This window comes from Engraulis encrasicolus, chromosome 24 (assembly GCF_034702125.1).
Source record: "Engraulis encrasicolus isolate BLACKSEA-1 chromosome 24, IST_EnEncr_1.0, whole genome shotgun sequence".
Lineage (NCBI taxonomy): Eukaryota > Metazoa > Chordata > Actinopteri > Clupeiformes > Engraulidae > Engraulis > Engraulis encrasicolus.
In genome coordinates, this window is record NC_085880.1 from 42,369,385 (window position 1) to 42,392,518 (window position 23,134).

The 23,134-nt window shown below is 45.5% G+C and overlaps 1 protein-coding gene across 1 annotated transcript in view; it reads left to right on the forward strand.

Annotated features, from left to right (window-relative positions):
- The window catches only part of LOC134440941 (dystonin-like), a 235,715-nt gene that overhangs the window by 180,439 nt on the left and 32,142 nt on the right, over positions 1–23,134 (forward strand). The window contains exons 78-92 of the mRNA XM_063191098.1: positions 105–212; positions 1,829–2,047; positions 3,802–4,005; positions 5,798–6,029; positions 7,292–7,518; positions 8,348–8,470; positions 9,044–9,145; positions 10,781–10,882; positions 12,103–12,276; positions 12,725–12,880; positions 14,431–14,628; positions 16,645–16,773; positions 18,051–18,221; positions 20,028–20,183; positions 21,877–22,083. Of these exons, the coding sequence (XP_063047168.1) occupies positions 105–212; positions 1,829–2,047; positions 3,802–4,005; positions 5,798–6,029; positions 7,292–7,518; positions 8,348–8,470; positions 9,044–9,145; positions 10,781–10,882; positions 12,103–12,276; positions 12,725–12,880; positions 14,431–14,628; positions 16,645–16,773; positions 18,051–18,221; positions 20,028–20,183; positions 21,877–22,083 (2,508 nt within the window). The remainder of the gene's footprint in view (positions 1–104; positions 213–1,828; positions 2,048–3,801; positions 4,006–5,797; positions 6,030–7,291; positions 7,519–8,347; positions 8,471–9,043; positions 9,146–10,780; positions 10,883–12,102; positions 12,277–12,724; positions 12,881–14,430; positions 14,629–16,644; positions 16,774–18,050; positions 18,222–20,027; positions 20,184–21,876; positions 22,084–23,134) is intronic.

The window sequence follows — 23,134 nt, forward strand, 5'->3', positions numbered from 1 at the left end:
TATCTATCTATCTATCTATCCCTCTCTTGTCTTTCTTCTCCTTACATCTTTTTCACTCACTTTGCTCGTCTTCCCTTCTCTCCCCTTCTCTGTTTCTTTGTTAGGGATTTTCCATGGACGTTATGAGACACAAAGATTCGGTGGACGACATTGTGAAAACAGGAGAGGCCATCATGAGCAGCAAGGATGAGGGTGAAAAACAGGCCCTGAAGGTACGGCACGGCTCAACCAGCACGATAAACAACACCAGAGCATGCCACAGCAGACTCTAGGAATAAAACTCTGCTGCACAGTAAAAAAAATCATGCAACACTTGAAGAGTTGATGTAACATCTTCGACTGTACAGTGTAGTACAGTATGTGGTCCCAGAGCACGCTCTGTGTTGAATTAACACAGAATTACTGAAGTGTGTATTAGACTCTATGAATAAAACTCATCTACTGATCCTCTGATTAAAACTCTGTTACACAGTAAAAAAAAAAAAAACAGTGTTACGTAATGCAACACTTGAAGAGTTGATGTAACATCGTGTACAGTGCAGTACAGTACAGAGTACTCCAGAGTACAGTGTTGAATTAACACTGCATTATTATTTTTTTACTGTGTAACAGACTATATGAGTAAAGCTCCTCTACTGATCCTCTCAGCCAACAGCCTAGCCTGCAGACATAGGATTCAGTTTTCTTGGCCTTGCAATATGATACTCACAGGCTTTGCTCGGCTTTTGGATTAGAATAAAAGACAAACTGGAATGGGAACTGGCCAAACTGAAACTTAAAGGTTTCATGTCATTTATGGACAAATGTAGACTTATGTACCCGCACATATACAAATGGGAAATTTACAGATTGTAGTCTTCTGACAGTTCTCTACTGTGTTCATGCAGAGCTTTTTATATGGAGCTCTTTTTATGTGAAAAACACAGATAGACAGACCATAATTTTAGTCCCGTACCCAAGCAAAACACGGCTTAAGTCTATGAATAAATCTCCACTACTACTCCTCTTAGCCAGCAGTCTGGCCGGTAGAGATGGGATTCAAATGTTTGGCCTCATGCTGTGCAACATGATCCTCACATGCTCACCTCTTGGATCATATTATAAAGACAAACGGCCTGTGGAACTGGTTAAACATGAACGGATTCAGTGTTGCACAAATGCATATATTCATGATCACCACAAACCTAGGCATGTATATAGCCACAAATATACACACACATTTACAGACAGTGCTATAGCGCTCTATGCCTTGCTATGCAATGATATGAGGTGCATTTTTATGTGAAAAAAAGAACGGAAAATCCGCACACAGTTGCCGCAAAAATCTGCACACCCATTTATTAAACACAACGTTTCGACCTCAGGCGGTCTTCATCAGGTATATCATACACCTGACAAAGACCGGCTGTGGTTGAAACGTGTTTACGTAATAAATCGGTGAGCAGCAACAGTGTGCAGATTTTTCCTTCTTTTTCAAGAAATGTGAAATGTGTGTGCTGATGTTCAGTAATGGTGGGGTGGCGTCCGCGCCAATGTCTTATCCTGTGCGTATCGCTCGGTGCGTAATTCCAAGAGCAGTATGATAAAAGGAAAAAAGGAGTCGCACACTGGAGCTGGATGCAAAATCAAAAACTGTATTAAACAAAGCCGAAAAAAGTAAATAAAACCGACAGACAGGGGACAAACGTTTCGGGTCTAGCCCATCATCAGTGTTCCCAGTTTGACTTTTTTCTGCTTTGTTTAATACAGTTTTTGATTTTGCATTCAGCTCCATTGTGCTGATGTTCAGCCATGCCATGATTTTTTTGTTGCCCCTGCCCCACCCCAGGCCAAGATCCAGTCGCTGCTGGACAAGTACGGCGTGGTGAGCCAGCTGAACTCGGAGCGGTGCCGCCAGCTGGAGCGTGCCCAGGCGCTGGGGGGCCAGTTCTGGGAGACCTATGAGGAGCTGTGGCCCTGGCTCCAGGAGACACGAAAGAACTTCACCCAGCTGCCCGCACCTGCCATCGAATACGAGGCCCTCAGACAGCAGCAGGAGGAGCTGAGGGTGAGGAGATAAGATGGATGGATGGATGGATGGCTAGATAGATAGATAGATAGATAGATAGATAGATAGATAGATAGATAGATAGATAGATAGATAGATCACTGTTAAGGAACTGACAGATCAGAGGTAGCAAAGAGTGTGGTATTCATGGTGTTATGAGACTGTCCAGGTTTCAGCTTTTCCCCTGAAGGTAAGACGACACAGATAATAGCTGGATAGGAGCATTAGTCATCACAGGCTGGGCCGGGTCCGCTCAGGTCAGGGAATTTCAGGTTAGCCTTAAAAGGGTATGCCACTATTTTGGGGCTTAATTCAGTTAAAATCGTTGGCTGGGGTTCATAAAGGTGGTAAAGTGTCTTATTTTTCATGTTAAGTGTTGTCTTGCTTTAAGACAAGTTAAAAGAGGGAATATGTCGCTAAGCTAGTGAAAGTCAATGGATCCATGTAGCATTGTAGCATGCTACACGGATCCATTGACTTTCATTAGCTTAGCGACATGCTCCCTCTTTTAACTTGTCTTAAAGCAAGACAACGGCTTACATGAAAAATAAGACACTTTACCACCTTTATAAACCCTGGCCAACGATTTTAACTGTATTAAGCCCCAAAATAGTGGCATATCCCTTTAACACACGATGTTCCACCAGTGGAACGCTGTAATGATCACTGAAAAACTTAACTACACCACTATTACAGTGCACAGGGCCCTTAGTAGCACATTACGACCTGGTCATTGCCATTCTGGTAACAGCTAGTTCATAAAAGGTGCTGTGTCCTACTAGGTTATGTTGTTCCAGAGAGGGAAAGTCCAACTGTTTGATAAATATGATGAATATTGGCAGAGGTTCAGTAGCTCCAACCTGTGTATCTATGCGAGTAATTTGTCACCAAAACCCTGAGTGTAAGAGGAGACGGAGGATGATTATGGCTGGCTGGATGAGTCATAGGGGGAGAGGAGAGGGGAACTTGTGAGCTTGGTTTCGGGAACAGTGTGACACATGAAGGTCAACCTGTAGGCTAAGGTAGCACTTTGATTTAATGACAGGCTACATCAGTGGTTCTCAACCTTTTTTGAATAAACAAACACCCCCTGGACTGGACCTCATCATAAGCCTCACAACACCCCCTTGACCTCATCATAAGCCTGCCAATACCTCCCCTTAGTAGTAAAATATAAAATAACTAATGCCTACCAATTACAACTATTCACTGCCCCTTCTCAGCTGTATCCTTCCCAAACACCCCCCGCCCCCCAGGGTCCCCTACGCCCCCTAGGGGGCTGTAGAGCCCCCATTGAGAAGCACTACGCTACATGATAGTTACCAGACGGTGTTGAGACTGTGTGAATCTTGGAAAGGTGTCAAAGATACTAAGAAAAGGCCAGGTATAAGACTAAGGCCAAAAGATGAATGAAAGTTTTAAATGCCTTACGTAAGTTCATTACAGTAATGGCGTAGCATTAGAATAGTTATCTGAAAGGATAATTAACTTTCTCAAAGTGGATCATCATGAGGGCATAATGGACATGATGATGATTATAATAATTATATACCGGCGAGTGAATAAAGTGAAGGACAGCACTCTTCAGATTTTTTCCTGTAGGTGAATAAACAAAGAAAAATCTGAAGAGTGCTGTCCTTCGCTTCATTCACTCATCTATGTTGTATGTGGGATTCAGCACCCAGTTAAGAACTGTATTAATCATTATATTATATTATATTTAAATTATATACAATTCCTATCTCTCCCCCCAGGAAATGCGCGAGCTGATAGCTGAGCATAAGCCACACATTGACAAGATGAACAAGACGGGTCCCCAGCTGCTGGAGCTGAGTCCAAAGGAGGGGGAGCCAATCAGGGACAAGTATACGACGAGTGACAAGCTGTATGCCCAATTGAAAGCTGACGTTTCACAGAGGGCCGCCGCTCTGGAGGAGGCCATCTCTAAATCCACACAGGTGAGCACACTACCATCTACCATCACTATGCCCCCACCCATTTACATTTCCTTTGTCAATATCAGTTTCACTTTCTGTAACAATTTACTTGATGCTGGCGTCATACACATGACAAAACAATGTCATAACAGTGATGCAGTCATTCATGTGTCATAAACATTTTATGACTTTATCATTAAGTGACATTTGGTTATGGTAAAGACAGCCCTAACAATGTCAACTTTTCATGACCATAAAACATTTATGACACTGACACCATGTTTATGACTCGCTCATGACTGTGTCATGACACTGTTTTGACACTATTATGACACTGTTATGTCATCTGTATGACAGTCAAGTAAAGTGTAACCTCACTTTCAAGTTCATTACTGGACAGTTGCTAGTGTGCTCTTTGCTGAATGTGTGTGTTCATTATTGTTTTTCCCCCATTCCATTTCCCATGTGTTTTTAATGTATGTTTCGTCCATCATCCGTGTTGAATTTGTTCTGGAATAATTGTCCACCAAAGACCAAACAGGTGAGCCATGGCGTCTGGCGAGGGGAGGGGGGAGAGCGCTGAACTCTGTTGCCTCTTGGCCTGCGGTGTGGTCACGGATTCTTATCACGCGTTTGCTTTTCCTCCAAGTCCATACATAAGCACATGGGGCTGAGTGACGTTGAAAGTTTCCATTCATGTGTTTTGGGGGGTGTGGAGGTGGAGTGGGTTTGGGGGGCTTGTTTGATGACGACCCAAAGACTTGACAACACCTAACGATAGCTGCTGCCAAAGGAAATTCCCAGCTGGAGTGTCCTTATCATAGACCATTGGGTGCATCCCAATATGTGACCTTGCCTCCTCCACTTGCCTCCTCCACTTGCTTCTCGTCATGATGACATCACTGACAACAGCATTATATTTCAATATCTTGCAAAAGCTCAATTGTAAAGTCTTTTTCTCATTTGCAATTGGGATGGTGAATGAAAAACAGTCCCTCAAAAGTTGTTGTGGCGAGGCTGACAGCGGGGAAACTTTATCGTTTTCTCCACGGAGGAGGGGCCAGGAGGCGGGACGAGGAGACAAGCACAAGTGGAGGAGGCAAGGACACATATTGGGATGCAACCATTGAGTTTCATGTTCTTGCTTCGAGTGAGTGCAAAAAAAGGAAATGTCTTTCATTTCCTTCCTTTGAAAGAGTGAAGAAAAACCGTAGACGTCTGTTACCGCATGCCAGCTTTGTGGCTTTTTACTCCAAGTTTTTTACTCGAGTTCTGGATGTAGTCGCGTAGCCCGAAGCAACAATGAACTCTTGTATTCCAGACTTGTGGAAATAAAATGCATTTGATATTTCCTGTCCAACCTAGCATGATCAGCCATATCTTTTATGGCAGTCTGTTTTCATATTAAAAAAGCAGGAACGTTGCTTGAAATTAAATACCTTGTGTTGCATTCATTTCATCAGACAGTGTGTTTGTATGCACATGTGGGGTTGAATGAGTTGTAAAACACATGTCGGTGTTTGGTTTGTGTTTGCTTGCTTCATGTTTGCTTTGCTTTATTGCATTTTCTAAAAGGATGTCAAATATTTGATGACTTTACAGAACCACATGCTCAATTTGTTATGAAATATACTTCCCCTTAGCTTGTGGAAGTATGCTTTAATTTAATTTAAGACTACAAAAAATGTCTACAAATAAATAAAACATTAGCAAAGTTATTGTTCAGTTGTTCATTATCGTTCAATCGTTGTGTTTGGTGTGACCTAACCATGCGCTGTTGTGTGTGTGTGTCTGTGTCTGTGTCTGGCCACAGTTCCACGATAAGATCGACCCGATGCTGGAGTCCCTGCAGCGGATCGTGGAGCGCCTTCGCCAGCCTCCCTCCATCTCTGTGGAGGTGGAGAAGATCCGCGAGCAGATCTCCGAAAACAAGGTGGTGACGGTGGACATGGAGAAGCTGCAGACCACCTACGACACCCTCAAGGAGCGCGGCGAGGAGATGATCGCACGCTCCCAGGGGGCCGACAAGGACATCTCTGCCAAAGGTAAGGCACCCTACAAGTACAGAGGCAATGTCTAGTAACTACGCCAACACTGAAATGGAGAAAAATGCCTTCAAAGTTTTGGTGTTAGGTTGTATATTGTAGTTACAGCAAATTTTACATAGCAATATCTCTAAAATAGGGACACGCATGTCACAAGATAAAGGAGGTGTTATGAAGACCATTTTCATTGTAATCTCACTTTTGACAAAATATGTAGTTACAGCACGTTGTCTTTGTATGGCCATAAGGTACCCTCAAATGTGGCCTGGCTGCCACCAGCAGTGACGGACTGCCTGGATTAATTTACTGTTACAGTCCAGATGAACTAGATTGTAACAATACCAAATGAACTGGCTTTACTGGTCCAATGAGCACCTAGCTGAACTGGATGGGTAAAGCCAGGTCGGATTTTTGCTTGTGAATCCAGGTTGGCAATCGCTGGTCATCACCTTGCACCCCTGCTCAATTTTATTTCACTCCATCATCGAGTTCAGTTACAGCAGACAGTTTTGAAAACCAGGAAGTGCATGTTTTTGCCCCCCTGCCAATCAGCAAAGACATATGAAGCCATAAAGCTGAATCCAAGGCAAACGATTCCTAACGCTGTCCGACAGTTTCCATACAGTGAAATGATACATCAGACTAACCCTGAATGTGTTTGCAGTTTAAAAACCTGGCCCAGTGAACCCGGATACGTCCATACCGTTTGGGCGGCTGATAGTGATGATTTGTAGAAATCCTGGGGTCTTGGCGTCGACTCTAAGGGAACAGTAGGAACTAAGGAAATGACTACTCCCTTGCGGAGTAAAACTTTCCCCCCCAAGTTAACTCTGCACAGCCTTGACTTAGCCAGCCAGTACAGTGTCCATTCCAATTACACTGCGAAGGTAATTTTGGTTTTCCTGTCGTTTTTATTCAGCGCTCCTGGCTCCTGGCTTAATCACGCACCGTGATCAAATAAATTGAAAGACGAGACGCGATCGAAATTAAATTTCAGCCGTTATTTACCTCAAAACGTGACCTTGGGAGGGAAGGAAAGTAAGAATGCTTGTGGTCAGAGAAGCCGACAGGGGTCAATTGTCCCGGGCCCAGGGAGAAAGGGGCCCCAGAATTGGGCCCTTATTACATTGCATGCATTGGGTGGGGGGCCCTTTCAGATAACTTTGCCCCGGCCCTAGCCAAAGCTGTCAGCGGCCCTGCTTGTGGTTTACATGTGGTGGGGTCATGTTTTTTAATTATTTATTTATTTTTTCCACTCATAGCTGTGCAAGACAAGCTGGACGAGATGGTGTTCGTGTGGAGCGACATCCAAGCGCTGGTGGAGGAGCGGGAGTCCAAGCTGCTGGACGTCATGGACCTGGCGGAGAAGTTCTGGTGCGACCACACCGCCCTCATGGCCACCATCAAGGACACCCAGGACCTGCTGAAGGAGCAGGAGGAGCCCGGCGTCGACCCCTCCATCGTCAAACAGCAGCAGGAAACCCTCGAGGTGAGCCAGCGAGCGGAAACTTAAAGCCTGCACTCAGGGACGGAGCTATAGGGAAGGCGAGCAGGGCATTTGCCTCTGGGCCCAGGGTACTGTTGTATTGGTGGTGGGGGCCCTATCATGACTTGGCTGGCTATAGGGGGGGGGGGGTCCTGTAAGTGTTTTGCCCTGGGGCCCTGCGTGCAATTGTTCCGCCACTCCCTGTGCTAATGTAGAGTAAAAAAAATATATGAAGAAATGGATAGATATTTCCATCATCTCATGGATACTACGTATGTATACGATGGATATTTCCATTATCAGATTTTCCATAATCTCAAGGATTTTGAGCGAGCGGAAACTAATGCCTGTAGTAGTCCCATAATGCACGCCGTTCCTCCAGTGGCACGCTGTTAATAGTCATTGAAAAGTTAATTACCATAGTACTACACTACTATGACATAACACGGGGCCTTTAGTAATGCACTATGACTTGGTCATTGGCATTCTGGTAACAGCAAATTTATAACCCTGCGCTAAAAAATTACGAAGAAATGGATGGATATTTCCATTATCTGAAGGATGTTATGTATACGATGGATATTTCCATTATCAGATTTTCCATCATCTCAAAGATTTTGAAGGATAGTTTCCCCAAGTTGATGTTGACAAAAAAATGTTTTAGGAAGTGAATGCACTGTCTATAAAAATAATATATGATTTGATCATCACAAATAAAATTCACTTGGTGTAAATAAACAACAGGAAACACTTTCACCACTTTCGCTGTAACTTTAAATTCACTTAAAGAATGGCTAACGTTTTTTTCTGTGTGTGTTTGTGCACTCTATAGGGATTCAGAGAGGAAATCGACGCCCTCCAGGAGGAGCTTGATGTCGTGAGGAACCTCGGGGCAGAACTCATGTCTGCCTGCGGAGAACCAGACAAGCCTGTGATCAAGAAGAGTATCGATGAGGTAGGAAGGAAAAACATTTAAAATAAACATCCAAACGTTCTTTTAATTATATCATTGTGTGGAAGACTAGATTGCATTTGGTCCTGGAGTACTTAGGCTGGGGACATGCCTGCTGCCTAAAACTATGCAACTATACGACCGAGTCTTCTACCATTGTTTACCACAAACTCACTGTGGAAGTTCAGAAGATTGCCCATTATGGTTTTGTATCGCACCATACGCACGCGTCTGTGTACATTGCCACTAGCGCTCTACGGTGCGCAAAATTGACATAAAATTTGCACGGAAGCGCGTTCAGACACAAAAAGTGCACGCGCACACACTAATCCTACGGCAAGCACGCCCCTGGCCTTGCACTGCATTTTTCACTGTACGTGTTATGGATCTAGGTGAATTCTGCCTATGATGCTCTGAAATGAATCAATATGTGAGTGTGTGTCGAGTCCTAGGTGAACTCAGCATATGAGGCTCTGATTAAGATGACATGAGTTGATATATGAGTGAATGTGTCGTGTCCTAGGTGAACTCTGCCTATGCCTATGAGTTAATATCTGAGTGTGTGTCATGACCTAGGTGAACTCTTCGTATGAGGCTCTGATTAAGATGTGGAAAGAGCGAGTGGAGCATCTGGAGGAGGCCATGCAGTCAGCAGTGCAGTTCCAGGACGGACTTCAGGTATGACCATGCACTCACACACACACACACACACACACACACACACACACACACACACACACACACACACACACACACACACACACACACACACACACACACACACACACACACACACACACACACCATCACCACATGTAAGATGAGTGTTTTTCTTCCATCATGAGTCCCCTGCCTCCCACCCTTGTGTGTGTGTGTGTGTGTGTGTGTGTGTGTGTGTGTGTGTGTGTGTGTGTGTGTGTGTGTGTGTGTGTGTGTGTGTGTGTGTGTGTGTGTGTGTGTGTGTGTGTGTGTGTGTGTGTGTGTGTGTGTGTGTGTGTGTCTGTGTGTCTGTGTCTGTGTCTGTGTGTCAGTGAAAATGAGGTGACAATGAGGAATCCGTTCCTACGATGTAAGCTTGTCTTAGTCAGGCCATCCTGACTCAGGCTTTACTAATACGGAAAGGGAAAAGGCTCATAATTTCACTACATTTTCCTAATGTGAAGTAATGTAGGCTAATGGGGGTGGGTGTGTGAGTGGGTGAGTGAGTGGGTGAGTGAGTGGGTGAGTGGGTGGGTGAGTGGGTGAGTGGGTGAGTGAGTGAGTGGGTGAGTGAGTGGGTGGGGGTGACTGCTGTGCTCTCGAACCCCCCTGCTGTGCCGCTGACCTCACCCCCATTCACGCTATAATCTAATCGAGGTCATGAAAGGAAGGGATTGAATTGTTGTTTTTTTAGATTAAATTGTGGTGTGTAGAGCATTTAGACTGGTGTCATTGTTACATGGTTCTATGGAGATGCTATATAAGAGATACAAAATATGTAGCTTGATTATAGATTACCACACTCTTATTGAGTTAACTTATGTATTCCCCTGCTTTTACCCTACTAGATGTCTTTTCGTTCTCACATTAGCTATTTTTACGCCTTATTAGATATTTTTAAATGGTTTGCTGTTACTATTGGTCTTCGAAGTACGCACTGCATGCATACTAGATTATTTGTAATAACAATAAAAAGTAATAACATTCAAGATTCAAGGAGTTTATTGTCAGTGTCAATGAAGGCATCGAAATTGTGTAATAACATCAATAAACAGTACATTAAACACTCCAGTACATCACGAGTGTTTGATTTTAAGTAAACAATTTAAGTTGGAGCGCTGGATCTATTCCATCATTAGTCATCTTATTTTTCATCAGGGGATCAAAGAGAGTGGGGAACATGAGGCTGTGTAAAACCGTTTTGTCTTTTATGTCAACATCCCCTCTGCTCTCTTCTCTTCTCTTCTCTTCTCTTCTCTTCTCTTCTCTTCTCTTCTCTTCTCTTCTCTTCTCTTCTCTTCTCTTCTCTTCTCTTCTCTTCTCTTCTCTTCTCTTCTCCTTTCTTCTCTTCTCTTCTCTTCTCTTCTCTTCTCTTCTCTTCTCTTCTCCTCCCGTCTCCTCTCCTCTCCTCTCCTCTACTGTCCTCTCCTCTGCTCTCCTCTGCTCTCTTATCTCCTCCCCTCCTCTCCTCTCCTCTCCTCCCCTCCCCTCCCCTCCCCTCTCCTCTCCTCTCCTCTCCTCTCCTCTCCTCTCCTCTCCTCTCCTCTCCTCTCCTCTCCTCTCCTCTCTACTCCTCTCCTCTCCTCTCTCCTCCTCTCCTCTCCTCCTCCACAGGGCATGTTTGACTGGGTGGATATCCTGGAGGGGAAGCTGGAGTCCATGCCACCTGTGGGTACTGACCTGGAGACTGTCAAGCAGCAGATGGACGAGCTCAAGGTACACATTCATCACTCATCAACAACTTTTTATGTAGCCTCTTACTGCACATGGGGTCACCGGCGGGCCTCTTCGCTATTTGCTGAAAATACTAAAGTACTTTGTACATCATAACAACATTGCTCTGACCAATGCCATTACAATTTTGGTGACAGTAAGGTTATAACATTGGCTCAAGATTAGCTATGGGCGATGTTTATGTCCAATTAACAGCCATTGGCAATTGTAAACCACACCTCCCCTACGAGAAATTCAGTTGGCTGTCTCTCCAGACCATATTTCACCTGTGCTATGGTCTGGTGTGAACCAGGCAAGTCGTGCACATGCTTGGTACTGTGAATGCACAAGGGGCTGGTACTGTAGCCAGCAGCTGTCTCAAGTCCACAAATTCATTTCAGCACAGAGTGTCAACACAACCAAGTCATTTGGCAGAATCACCCCCATCCAGTATGATCATAAATGGTTCCGGCTTGTGTGGAGTGAAAGCCTCCGTGTACCTTCAGGCTCGAGTTGCTTTGTTTGGTTTGAGTGGGAACTACGTACGTGCATCTGCAGATGCAACAGCAGGTGTGTTTAGGTTTAGGTTAGGCCTTAATCCATCCATGTCATCCGCCTTCGAAAGCTACACCGCGTACATCTGAAAGGCCTCATAACACAGGGCATGTGTCATAACCCTTTCTGCTTTGGAAAGCCGTAAAAGGCAGATTCATTTAGACTTTGCTCTTTGATGTCCGCAGAAGGGGAAGGTTATTGTGTGCAGCTTGAAAGAGCCTCGTAAAAAAAATAGCAATGGGCAGGTTGCACGGAATGTTTGCCACCTGGCTTTAGTACCGTACTCTGGCCTTTGGTCATTATGATGGCATGACAATTAATCTGTGTGTGTGTACTGTATGAATGCGTGGGTGTGTCTGTCTGTATGCATTTGCGCGTGTGTGTGTGTGTGTGTGTGTGTGTGTGTGTGTGTGTGTGTGTGTGCGCGTGCGCGTGTGTTTGAGTGTGTGTGTGTGTGTCTGCGCGCGTGTGTGTGTGTGTGTGTGTGTGTGTGTGTGTGTGTGTGTGTATGTGTACCTGTGCACAATGCTTTTGTTCCAAAATGTACAGTATGTCCACCCTGCTGCATCATGTGTGTGCATAAGTAAGTGCGTTCATCTGTGCTGTTTCTGTGCCTGTGTGTGTGATCTGTGTCTGACATATGTACTATGGTCTATGGTCCATTACAGGAGTTCAAGTCGGAGGCGTACCAGCTTCAGATCGAGATGGAGCGTCTGAACCACCAGGCCGGCCTGCTGCTGAAGAAGGTTCTGGAGGAGGCGGACCGCGCCGCCATCCAGGAGCCCGTAGCAGAGCTCAAGATGCTCTGGGACAACCTGGATGAGAAGGTCATCAACCGACAGGTCAGAAGACAGCTCCCAATTCCAATTTTGTGTAACCAGGCCTTGTACATGTAAATAGTTTAAAACAGTAGTTTTGTAAAAAAAATAAATAAAATGTAAGCGCATTGATTGAATTACAATTAAATGTGATAATGTGCTATATAAATCTGTTTTGATTGATTGATTGATTGATTGGTAGATTGATTGATTGATTGATAGATATTGTGTATGGTAGTTTTTCTGTTGTAGTGCTGTTTGATTATTATACAGTATGATTATTACATTGTGATTATGAAATATCTATTATCTATCTAAAAAAAAAATTAAATAATGGAATGTTATGCCTTATGCCCTAGATCTTGGTTTTTGGTTCTAGATCTCGCCATGGCTGTAAAACAAAGTGTTATTTGTATCTGCAGTAAGTGATGTTTTGTGTGTTTGTGTTAATGTTCATGTTTGTGTTTTACAGCACAAACTGGAGGGGGCGCTGTTGGCGCTGGGCCAGTTCCAGCACGCTCTGGACGAGGTGTTGGCCTGGATGAGCCACACCGAGGGCCTGCTGAACGACCAGCGGCAGGCTAGCGGGGACCCCAAGGCCATCGAGATCGAGCTCGCCAAGCACCACGTAAGCCCATAGTCCAGTCTTCAGCTATATGTATACCAAGTGCGACATATGCTACCTGAGCGACGGAAGTCATTATTTCTCTATAAAGGGTCAGGGACTAAAACGACCAAAGTGAATTCACCTGGAGCTAAGCGACCTGAGCGTAGGTCGTATCTGGTGTACACGCAGCTTTACCCAACTGTTTGTTCGTGATATACCGTATGGGCAGCTGAGGCCTAACGATTAGGAAGGTAGTTTGAAGATCGGAGGGTTGCAGGTTGGAATCCCACCTGACCTTTCCCTACAACGTCCATCCATGACTGAAGTGCACTTGAGCAGGGCACCTAACTCTTCATTGCTCCAGCATTGCTTCCCATCCCAGTGGAATCATGGAAAGCTATTTTCTTCTTGGTGGTGTTTGATCTGCTGAAGTTAAATACTGTTGAATCTGTATTTAGCTAACATTTGTTGTGACATGTGCAGTTAGCCTAGCTATAATCCTGCCATATGCTACAATTCAAATATAGCACATAGCTGACATCAACACTCACAAACGCTTCCTGTCTTTGCTGATTTGTGAGGTGAGATTCTACCAGCGAAGACATTGCCAACAGAAGAAAGGCGAGACCGTCTATATGAAATGAAATGAAGTAGCTATGCTAGGCCTACAGCTCAGCTATACGAAATGAAATGAAGCTGCCAAGCTAGACCTACAGGTCCACGTATTCCTGTCCATCGTTGGCAGCGTGTCTGCCTTGTGTTGTTCGGGCAATTATGTTGTTACTACTTGCAGACAGCTTGATTTGGGTTTCGGCTGGTTGGCTCTAATTTGGCATCTAATAGTTGCTTTTCCCTCCCCCAGGGGTGAACGGAGACCAATTACGTGGGGCGTCTGTCATCAGCTGTAGTTCTATAAATGGACTGTGTTTAAGTATTAACTGCAGATGGCATTCCTACAAGCAAGCAGAAGCTGTGTAGAAGAAGACAGGCGTCATGTAGAACAGCTGATTATGTCAGGGTGCCTATAAACATGAGATGAAATGCAGTAGGCTAGAGGCCTCGTACCGCTAATTAAGTGCTTTACTAGCAAGCTAACTACACATGTAATATGTAGCTACTGACGGCTTGGTTGGGTTTTAAATATTTAAGTATTTTGAGTGTATATTCACTGCTGTGTGCTCTGACATTGTCATGACATAAACATGTTAAGGACTGTCTATTTCAGACCATGAAGCAACAGTATGTGATCCATAGTGTAGCTTTTAACGTGTTGCTAAAAACTGAATTGCTTATAAATACACCTTAAAACTAGATAATGGACCCAAGCTGTGGTGTTTAATGCACTTAACACATAATAAATCGATCATAGGCTATGATTTTAATATCTATTTATTCTGGTCACCATTCACCGTGTAGGTTCTCCAGAGCGATGTTCTGGCTCACGAGAGAGAAAAGATCAAATTTGGCAATAGGCAGCACAGTTTCAATGAGCAGCATATTTGCAATGCCTTCACTGGCCACCATCCTACACAGTGCATCTTTAATATCTATTTATTCCGATCACCATTCAGGTTCTCCAGAACGATGTCCTGGCTCACGAGAGCACGGTGGAGGCCGTCAACAAGGCCGGTAACGACCTGGTGGCGTCCAGCGCGGGAGAGGAGGCGAGCGGACTGCAGACCCGGCTGGAGAACCTCACCCACCGCTGGAAGAACATTCTGGAGAAGACGGAGCAGAGGAGGCACCTCCTGGACAGCGCTCTGCTGCAGGTACAAATGTGGACTTGGTCTGCATCATGCAGGGTGGGATTAACCCCCTCCCCTGCTACGGGTCCCCAGGCTAGATATGGCTACAGTCAAGGGCCCCCACAGGCTAGATATGGCTACAGTCAAGGGCCCCCACAGGCTAGATATGGCTGCAGCCTAGGGGCCCCCACAGGCTAGATATGGCTGCAGCCTAGGGCCCCCACAGGCTAGATATGGCTGCAGCCTAGGGCCCCCACAGGCTAGATATGGCTGCAGCCTAGGGCCCCCACAGGCTAGATATGTCTGCAGCCTAGGGGCCCCACAGGCTAGATATGGCTGCAGCCTATGGGCCCCCACACGGTAGATACGGCTGCAGCCTATGGGCCCCCACAGGCTAGATGTGGCTGCAGCCTAGGGCCCCCCACCTGCCAGGGGCCCCCACAGGCTAGGTATGGCTGCAGCCTAGGGATCCCCACCTGCCAGGGGGGCCCTTATTGGCCGAAAGTGAAAAAACTGCAGAATTGTGACAGGATGCAATATTGAAAAATCATGTGGTATGTTGAGTGCAGTTGGAGGACAGCGCTCTGCTGCAGGTCTGTGAACTTAGTCTGCATGGCATGGCATGAGCCCCGCCCCATGGACATCTGTCTTTCACGCCTCCCACGCCCTGCACTCAACTCTCTCTCACACACACACACACACTCTCTCACACACACATACATACTCTCTCACACACATATTCTTACTCTTTCTCTTTCTCTCTCTGACTTTTTCTTCCTCTCTCTCTCTCTCTCTCTCTCTCTCTGCTCCTCTCCTCTCTTTCTCACACGTACACACACACACACACACACACTGCTGGCACACCGTGAGGAATCTGACAGCGTGCCTTTTTCACTTAACACACACCAAACTGTGATTGATGTAGTTCAGTTCACCACAGGAGTGAAAGAATTTTATTTTCACTGAGTGATGGAGGAGAACACTGAGAGAGAGAGAGAGAGAGAGAGAGAGAGAGAGAGAGAGAGAGAGAGAGAGAGAGGGAGGGAGATAGTGAGGGAGAGAGAGAGAGAGAGCAGGAGGCGGAGAGAGAGAGAGAGCAAGAGAGATAGAGAGAGGGTTTTTCACATCAAGCTATTTTTCTGCCCCTGCTTCTCCAACACCTCACCTCAGCTGTTGATTCATTACCTTTAGCATGGAGAGGAATGCATTTGATGTAGCCCTGACGAGAGACGTTAGTTGGCAAATGGGGCTCAGAGAGACTTTACTTTTTCCTTTTCTTTTGTTTAAAACGCCTTTGCAAACCGAAAACCAGGGAATTGCTATCAAGAATGTGTCTCTATTGTGTTTTTTACTGCCAGAAAATACAAGACAGCTTGACAAGAATATGAAATGCCAAAATCAGAGCTTTTAAAGAAAAGTATTGTGTGGATGTAATGTGTATGTGTGCATTTGCCAGCAACACTAATTACTGAGGCAACGCATGATTCATAAAACGTTTGATGATTTAAAAAAAAAAAATGTCTGTACTGAAAATATATTTGACGTTGAACGTTGCAACATGAATGCCTCTCACATGAAGCCATGTTTAAACATAACATCACCCCGCGGCTAAAATAGAACCCTGCAATGTTCTACTTCCATTTCACTGCGTGTTCTCTGATTGGAAACAGTGTCCAACAGACCCGCAATATCCTTCACCACCATTTTAGGGCTTAACTCCATCGTGAAGCTCTAACACCTCTAGCATACTCTCAGGAAAAAAGTGAACATAGTTTTTTTTTCTACATTGCACCCCATGTCTGTACAAGAAATTACTAAAACTGACCTTAACTTTATCTTGTAGCACCTTGAACATACCTAATATACCAAATATTTTCTGTCAGCACACCCCATTCCTGCACACAATGAGTGCCTAAAACCCATTGTTGTGGCTCACCCCCCCGCCCAACACACACACACACACACAAATACACACCACCAATCTAATCCCCCCTCTCTCCCCCATCCCCATCTCTCTCTCTCTCTCTCCTCTGCACACAGGCCCAGGGTTTCCATGGCGAGATTGAAGACATGCAGCAGTGGCTGAAAGACACGGAGCGTCAGCTGTTAGCATCAAAGGCGGTGGGCGGCTTACCAGACACGGCGCGGGAGCAGCTTAACGCCCATCTGGTACGGCTTTTACCAATATGAGACACGCCGTGCAGATGGCGGACGGGCGCCGACCGCACAGGGCAGCGCAGGCACTCCACGACCACGTTCTCTGTCATGTTGTTTATGTTTGTGTTTGTGTTTGTGTTTAAGATGGGGGTGGGAGTGGCTTCCTTCACCAACGAAGCAAAACTGCTTGCTCAAAATGAATGCCAGGACTGAAACATCAAATGATGTGATGTGGTCATTAGAGTTGAACTTTTCTACTCGGGTTTTCTTGGCCAGCTACTTGATTTTGATTTTCTGTTTGCTTTCTCCTCCCCCCTTCTACCCTATAGACCCCAGTAATGTAACACAGTCACGGTTGGATACCATGTATAACACCAATTATGGGCAGAGAGAGGTCTGCTAGTTTCACTGAATTGTGAGATTTCACAGTCGCGATTTTAGTGCTCGCATGAACGAGCCTGTCTACCATACCTTTCTTCTTCTCAGAACATGTTCTGTCTCATCACATGTGATGAAACACCTCCAAAGAATCCCAGTGCAGGAATTATTTATGTCAGTGTTGATGTCAGTGCACGTAAACTGTAACAGCACCGTTGGATGCCGTTTCTGACCAACCTTTTAAAGGCTGCTGCCTTTGTCATGTTTATTTTACGTAAACTGTGATTGGGCTAAAAATGGACAATGACTCCAACAGTTAGGAGTGTGTGTTTCCGAAACCATTGTTGCTAACTGTGCTAGCTGCTTTGTTGGTGTCAATGCAATTGCCCTTTACCAAACAACTAGTGTCAAAAGTTAAAGTAAAAGTAAAAGTAAAAGTAGCCGACTGGCTAGCATGATGACACTTTAGAGCGGGGTGACACTGGGGTGCATTTCTCAAAACTGTAGTTGCTAACTATGTTACCTACTTTGATGTTTGCAATGCACTTTCCCATTGGCAACTACCCAAGTTGCAAACAGGCTAGCAACTATGCTTTCCAGAAATGTGCCCCTGATCTAATTGGATGGTAGTTTCTGCCCAACCTTTTTTTTGGGGATATTTATTCATTTATTGAGACAGGACAGTGGAGGAGAGACAGGAAGCAAGAGGGGAGAGATAGAGACGGGGAAGGATCGGCAAAGGGCCGAAATTGAACCTGGGTCACCAGCTGTCCAGTGCCCTGCCCAACCTTTTTAAAGCCATATTTATATTGTCATATTTATTATTAACAATGTGAAGGATTTAAAAATGGACAGCTTAACCAACTCCGCCAGTCGTATCTAACTGGGTTTGTGTCTTATCACCCTCACAGGAGCTGTGCAACACGATCGAGGTCAAGGAGGAAGTGTACCAGCAGCTGATGGTGAAAGGCAAACAACTGGTTGCCACGGCGCCCGAGGGTCAGGAGAGCAACCTGGAGCAGGACCTGGCCAACCTGAATGACAAATGGGACTCTGTACAGTCCAAGGTGGCAGAGAGGAAGGTGAGGAAATACATGCGTAGCTCATAGACGCTCTTGTTAATAATAGGAATAAAGAGTGAGTTTACCTTGTCACCCTGCCACGATGATGACTTGACTCGTCAACATACCCCCAGTGGCATGCTGTAATAGTCATTGAAAAGTTAACTACCATAGTACCACGCTACGATGACATAACACAGAGCCTTTCCCTTTAGTAATGGAAAATCTAGCAATATTAATGGCCAAAAAAATTGCTGAGTGGTTTGTCCGCTAATATTGCTAGAAGCCCATTGCTAGGCTAAGAATATGTTGGGTGGGGGCCGGGGGTCACAAAAATATTCTGAAGTCCAAGAGGAGGTCCCCGCTGAAAAAGTTTGGGAACCACTGTCCTGCAGGAAGACCTTGATGCTGCACGTACCGTAAAAGCAAACACATACTTACGGAGTGTTGGCTGCAGTCCCGAACCTAATCCCAGGGCCGGCTAAATACATCAGCGGAGTGCTTAGCTAGGGTTGCATCTTTCACCGCAATTCGTTTCCACCTCCTTAGCTTTAAAAAATGATGGGATGACTGGGCAAAGGACTCTCTCTCTTCTTTTTTTCTGTTCTTTTTATTTGAGCACGTTCCAAGCAGACCCACATTTGTTTACCTCAACTGCAGCCCCCGTGAAACGAGAGCAAGGTGCTGTTTAACATATCGAATCAAAAGCGGCGTGATCCAATTATGGCTGCTGCTGTACCGGGATGGATATTATGGCTCCGCGGCACGACACGACAGCTCTTCTCCTTCTTCTCCCCCTTCTCCTCTTCCTCCTCCTGCTCCTCCTCCTTCTCCTCTCTCCTCCTCCTCCTCCTCCTCCTTCTCCTCCTTTTCTTCTTCCTCCTCTGCCACCTCTTCCTCCTCCTCCTCCTCCTCCTCCTCCTCCTCTTCCTCGTCCTCCTCTGCCTCCCTCTCCTCCTCCTCCTCCTTCTCTTCTTCCTCTTCTCCTCCACCTCTTCCTCCTTCTCCTCCTCCTTCTCCTCCTCCCTCTCGGCCTCCTCCTCCTCCTCCTTCTCTTCTTCCTCCTCCTCCACCTCTTCCTCTTCCTCCTCCTTCTCCTCCTCTTCTTCCTCCTCCTTCATGTCTTTCTCATCCTCTTCGTCCTCCTTTTCCTTCTCTTCTTACTTCTCCTCCTCCGCCTCTTCTTCTTTCTACTCCTCTTCTTCCTTCTCCTCCTCCTCCTCTTCCTCCTCCTCCTCTTTTCCATCCATGGATGAGTTGTCCTGGACAGGGCTGACAGCTCCTCTCTGTGCCAGGAGTCCTGGTTCAGGAGGCGGCCAGGAGGATTCGTTTGCATTGCTGTGTGGCAGCCGGCCTTGCCTGAGCATGATGGCCTTACTACCATATATCTTTGTTCCTTTCTTTCTTTCTTTCTTTCTTTCTTTCTTTCTTTCTTTCTTTCTTTCATTCTTTCTTTCTTTCTTTCACTTTCTCGCTTACTTTCACTCTGACTTCTCTTGGTCTCTCCGTCTCCCTCTCCTTGTCTCTCTCCCTTCTCTCTTTCTCTTTCTCAATGTCTTAAACTCTTTTTCTCTTTTCTCAATGTCTCTCCCTATATCCCTCTCTCCCTCGCTCTCTCCCTCACTTTCTGTTCACTCACCCACGTTCTTCTCCTCTCTTCTCTCTCTCTCCGCTGTGGTTATGCAGGTGAAACTGGAGGAGGCCCTGTCCATTACTACAGACTTCCACAACTCTCATTGTCTCCCCCTCTATCCCTCTCTCCCTCTCCCTCTTCATACTTTCTTTTCACTAACCCACATTCTTCTCCTCTCTTCTCTCTCCATGCAGGTGAAACTGGAGGAGGCCCTGTCTATGGCTACAGACTTCCACAACTCCCTGCAGGACTTCATCAACTGGCTGACGCAGGCCGAGCAGACCCTGACCATGGTGTCCCCCGCCTCGCTCATCCTGGAGACCATCATGTTCCAGATCGATGAACACAAGGTATTCCTACCTGTCTACCTACCTGCATTACAGTAAAGTACTGTATATGCTCATGACACAAGGTATTCCTACCTTCCTGTCTTCCCACCTGCCTACCTACCCGCCACAATATATGTTCATGGCACAAGGTATTCCTACCTGTCTACCTACCTGCATTACAGTAAAGTACTGTATACGCTCACAACACAAGGTATTCCTACCTGTCTAACTTCCTACCGGCCTTTATGTATATGCTCAGGACACAAGGAATTCTACCTGCCTGCCCACCTGCCTACCTGTCTTCCCACCTGCCTTAGAGTAGTGTTTATTTTCATGACACAAGGTATTCCAACCTGTCTCTCCCTACACAGTCTCACCCCAAGTAGTCAATTTTTGACTACTCAATTTTTGACACCCCAAGACTGCAATTTTTGACGTCTTGGGTATTCCTTCCACGTCACATTTTGACTATGTCCTCAAAGGCGCCCCCTTGTGGCAGCATAACGTCATTCAGGTTAGGTTTAGGAATAGGTTTAGGGATAGGCCACATAGTCAAAATGTGACGTGGAAGGAATACCCAAGACGTCAAAAATTGCCGTCTGGTCCAAGGTAGTCAGAAATTGACTACTTGGGGTGAGACTGCGTTGGTCTTTCTGCCTTAAAATATAGTCATGACACAAGGTATTCCCACGCAACTACCACAGTACTACACCACTATGACAGTACACAGGGCCTTTAGTAAGACATTACGATTTTATCATTGCCATTCTGTTAAAAACTAATTTATAACAGTGGCCATTCGTAGGTTAAAGTATACAGGTACTATGTCCATGGACTTTTTTGCCTGGAAATAACAGTAAAGATACAGACAGGAAGTGACAGATGAAATTGGGTTGGGAAATTACCCATGCTGGATTTGAAATCATTGGCAGTTTTCCCGTCCAGAGTACCGTGTATTTGTGAATGCACCACAGCTATCTCCGCTCCAACCCCCCCCCTGAATGTCTGACACATACATCACCTGCTATGGATGAACAACCCTCACTAACATTTAGGAAGTATATCTCCAGTTTTCACAAGACCCCTAAGGAGATCCCTGGTGTAAGATTAATTTTATTTTCTTAGCAGTTTGTCTAACAACTGAACCATTTAGATGGGGGATGCTTTAATTACACGGGTTCATTTGGCTCCCTCCCTACACATGTAAATGACCTCATCATGTTCCAGAAGCACTCGTTTATATAGAATTCTTTTTTTCCTTTCAATCTTGATGGGGGAATTTCACGCACCATTTGTGCTGTCTATCTCCACAATGTCAGTTACCCACATTTGCAGTCTTCTATTACTGTAGGACAAGGCCATGAACTCTCAGAGTAGGTACCATACAAGACGTAAGGAAAGGGCTTCTGGTTGAGCAAAATCTCTCTGTCTCTGTCTCTGTCTCTGTCTCTGTCTCTCTCTCTCTCTCTCTCTCTCTCTCTCTCTCTCTCTCTCTCTCTCTCTCTCTTTCTCTCTCTCTCTCTCTCTCTCTCTCTCTCTCTCTCTCTTTCTCCCTCTCTTTCTCACACACACACACACACACACTCTCTCTATTACAGTATTACACAGTCACTCTCCTTCACTCACTCCTGGTTGTGTGTGTGTGTGCGTGTGTGTGCGTGCGTGTGTGTGTTGTGCGTGCGTATGTGTGTGCGTGTGCCTGCGTGCGTACCAGGTGTTTGTGACGGAGGTGAATTCGCACCGCGAGCAGATCATCGAGCTGGACAAGACGGGCACGCACCTGAAGTACTTCAGCCAGAAGCAGGACGTGGTGCTGATCAAGAACCTGCTGCTGAGCGTGCAGGGCCGCTGGGAGAAGGTGGTGCAGCGCTCCGTGGAGAGGGGACGCCTGCTAGATGACGCCAGGAAACGCGCCAAACAGGTGGGCCGAATTATTCATGTTCTGCAAAGTATCCATAAAGTATAGTAACACACCAGAGCAAAGTTGCATCCTTGTCTATGTGTAAGGTTGCAGCACCCTAATATGACTACTTAAGGTAATGTAGATAAGATAAGGTAATTGGTTAAGCAACTTTGGAAATTACATTCACAACATGAAATCTTTGTCTTGTCAGGGGACCTAGTCAAGATGGTAGGTGCTTCTTGTCAAGTTGGCCGCCTTAGCAATAAAGTGCAGGGGGAAAGCCTGTACAGCAGGTGGGGCATTAACCCATTGATGCCTAAAGCACCTGCAAAAACGCCTGCTGAATACCTAAGCCCTTTTTGGGAAAAGTTGCCCTCAGCCTTTAAAAGCTTAAATATCTCAACCTCTGAAGCACATTACACTTGTTTAAGGTAATGTAGATACCCCTGTCTCCTTCTCAACGCCCCCCCCCCCTTGAGGGCTCTCTGATGCCCCCTGAAACACTACAGAATCGCTTCCTATCTCTACTTCACTGTCCTGTCTGTGAAAAAAAACAATATAAAGGCTTATAAAGCCCCCCCCCAAAAAAATACAAAAAAAGTATACCACACCAGAGCAAAATTACATCCTTGTCTATGTGTGAGGTTGCAGCATGTACTTATTCACCCTAATATGACTACTTAACGTAATGTAGATGCTTCAGTCTCCTTCAGTCCTTAAAGGTATATTTTTTTGGTTAAGCAACTTTGGAAATTACATTCACAACATGAAATCTTTGTCTTGTCAGGGGACCTAGTCAAGATGGTAGGTGCTTCTTGTTAAGTTGGCCGCCTTAGCAATAAAGTGCAGGGGGAAAGCCTGTACAGCATGTGTGTAAACATGCTCTCCCAAATCCCAAATTGTCCATATCCCCAGTAAGCCCTTGTGGTGGTTCCAGAGGAACGGGGATGCTCTGGTCGTGTAATCACCTTATCCCGAATTTGATCAAAACTGGGATAAGCCCTGCTGTATATTTAGGATAGTGTACAGAACAGTAGTAGTAGCATGGAAACTCAAGTTAATGACACCG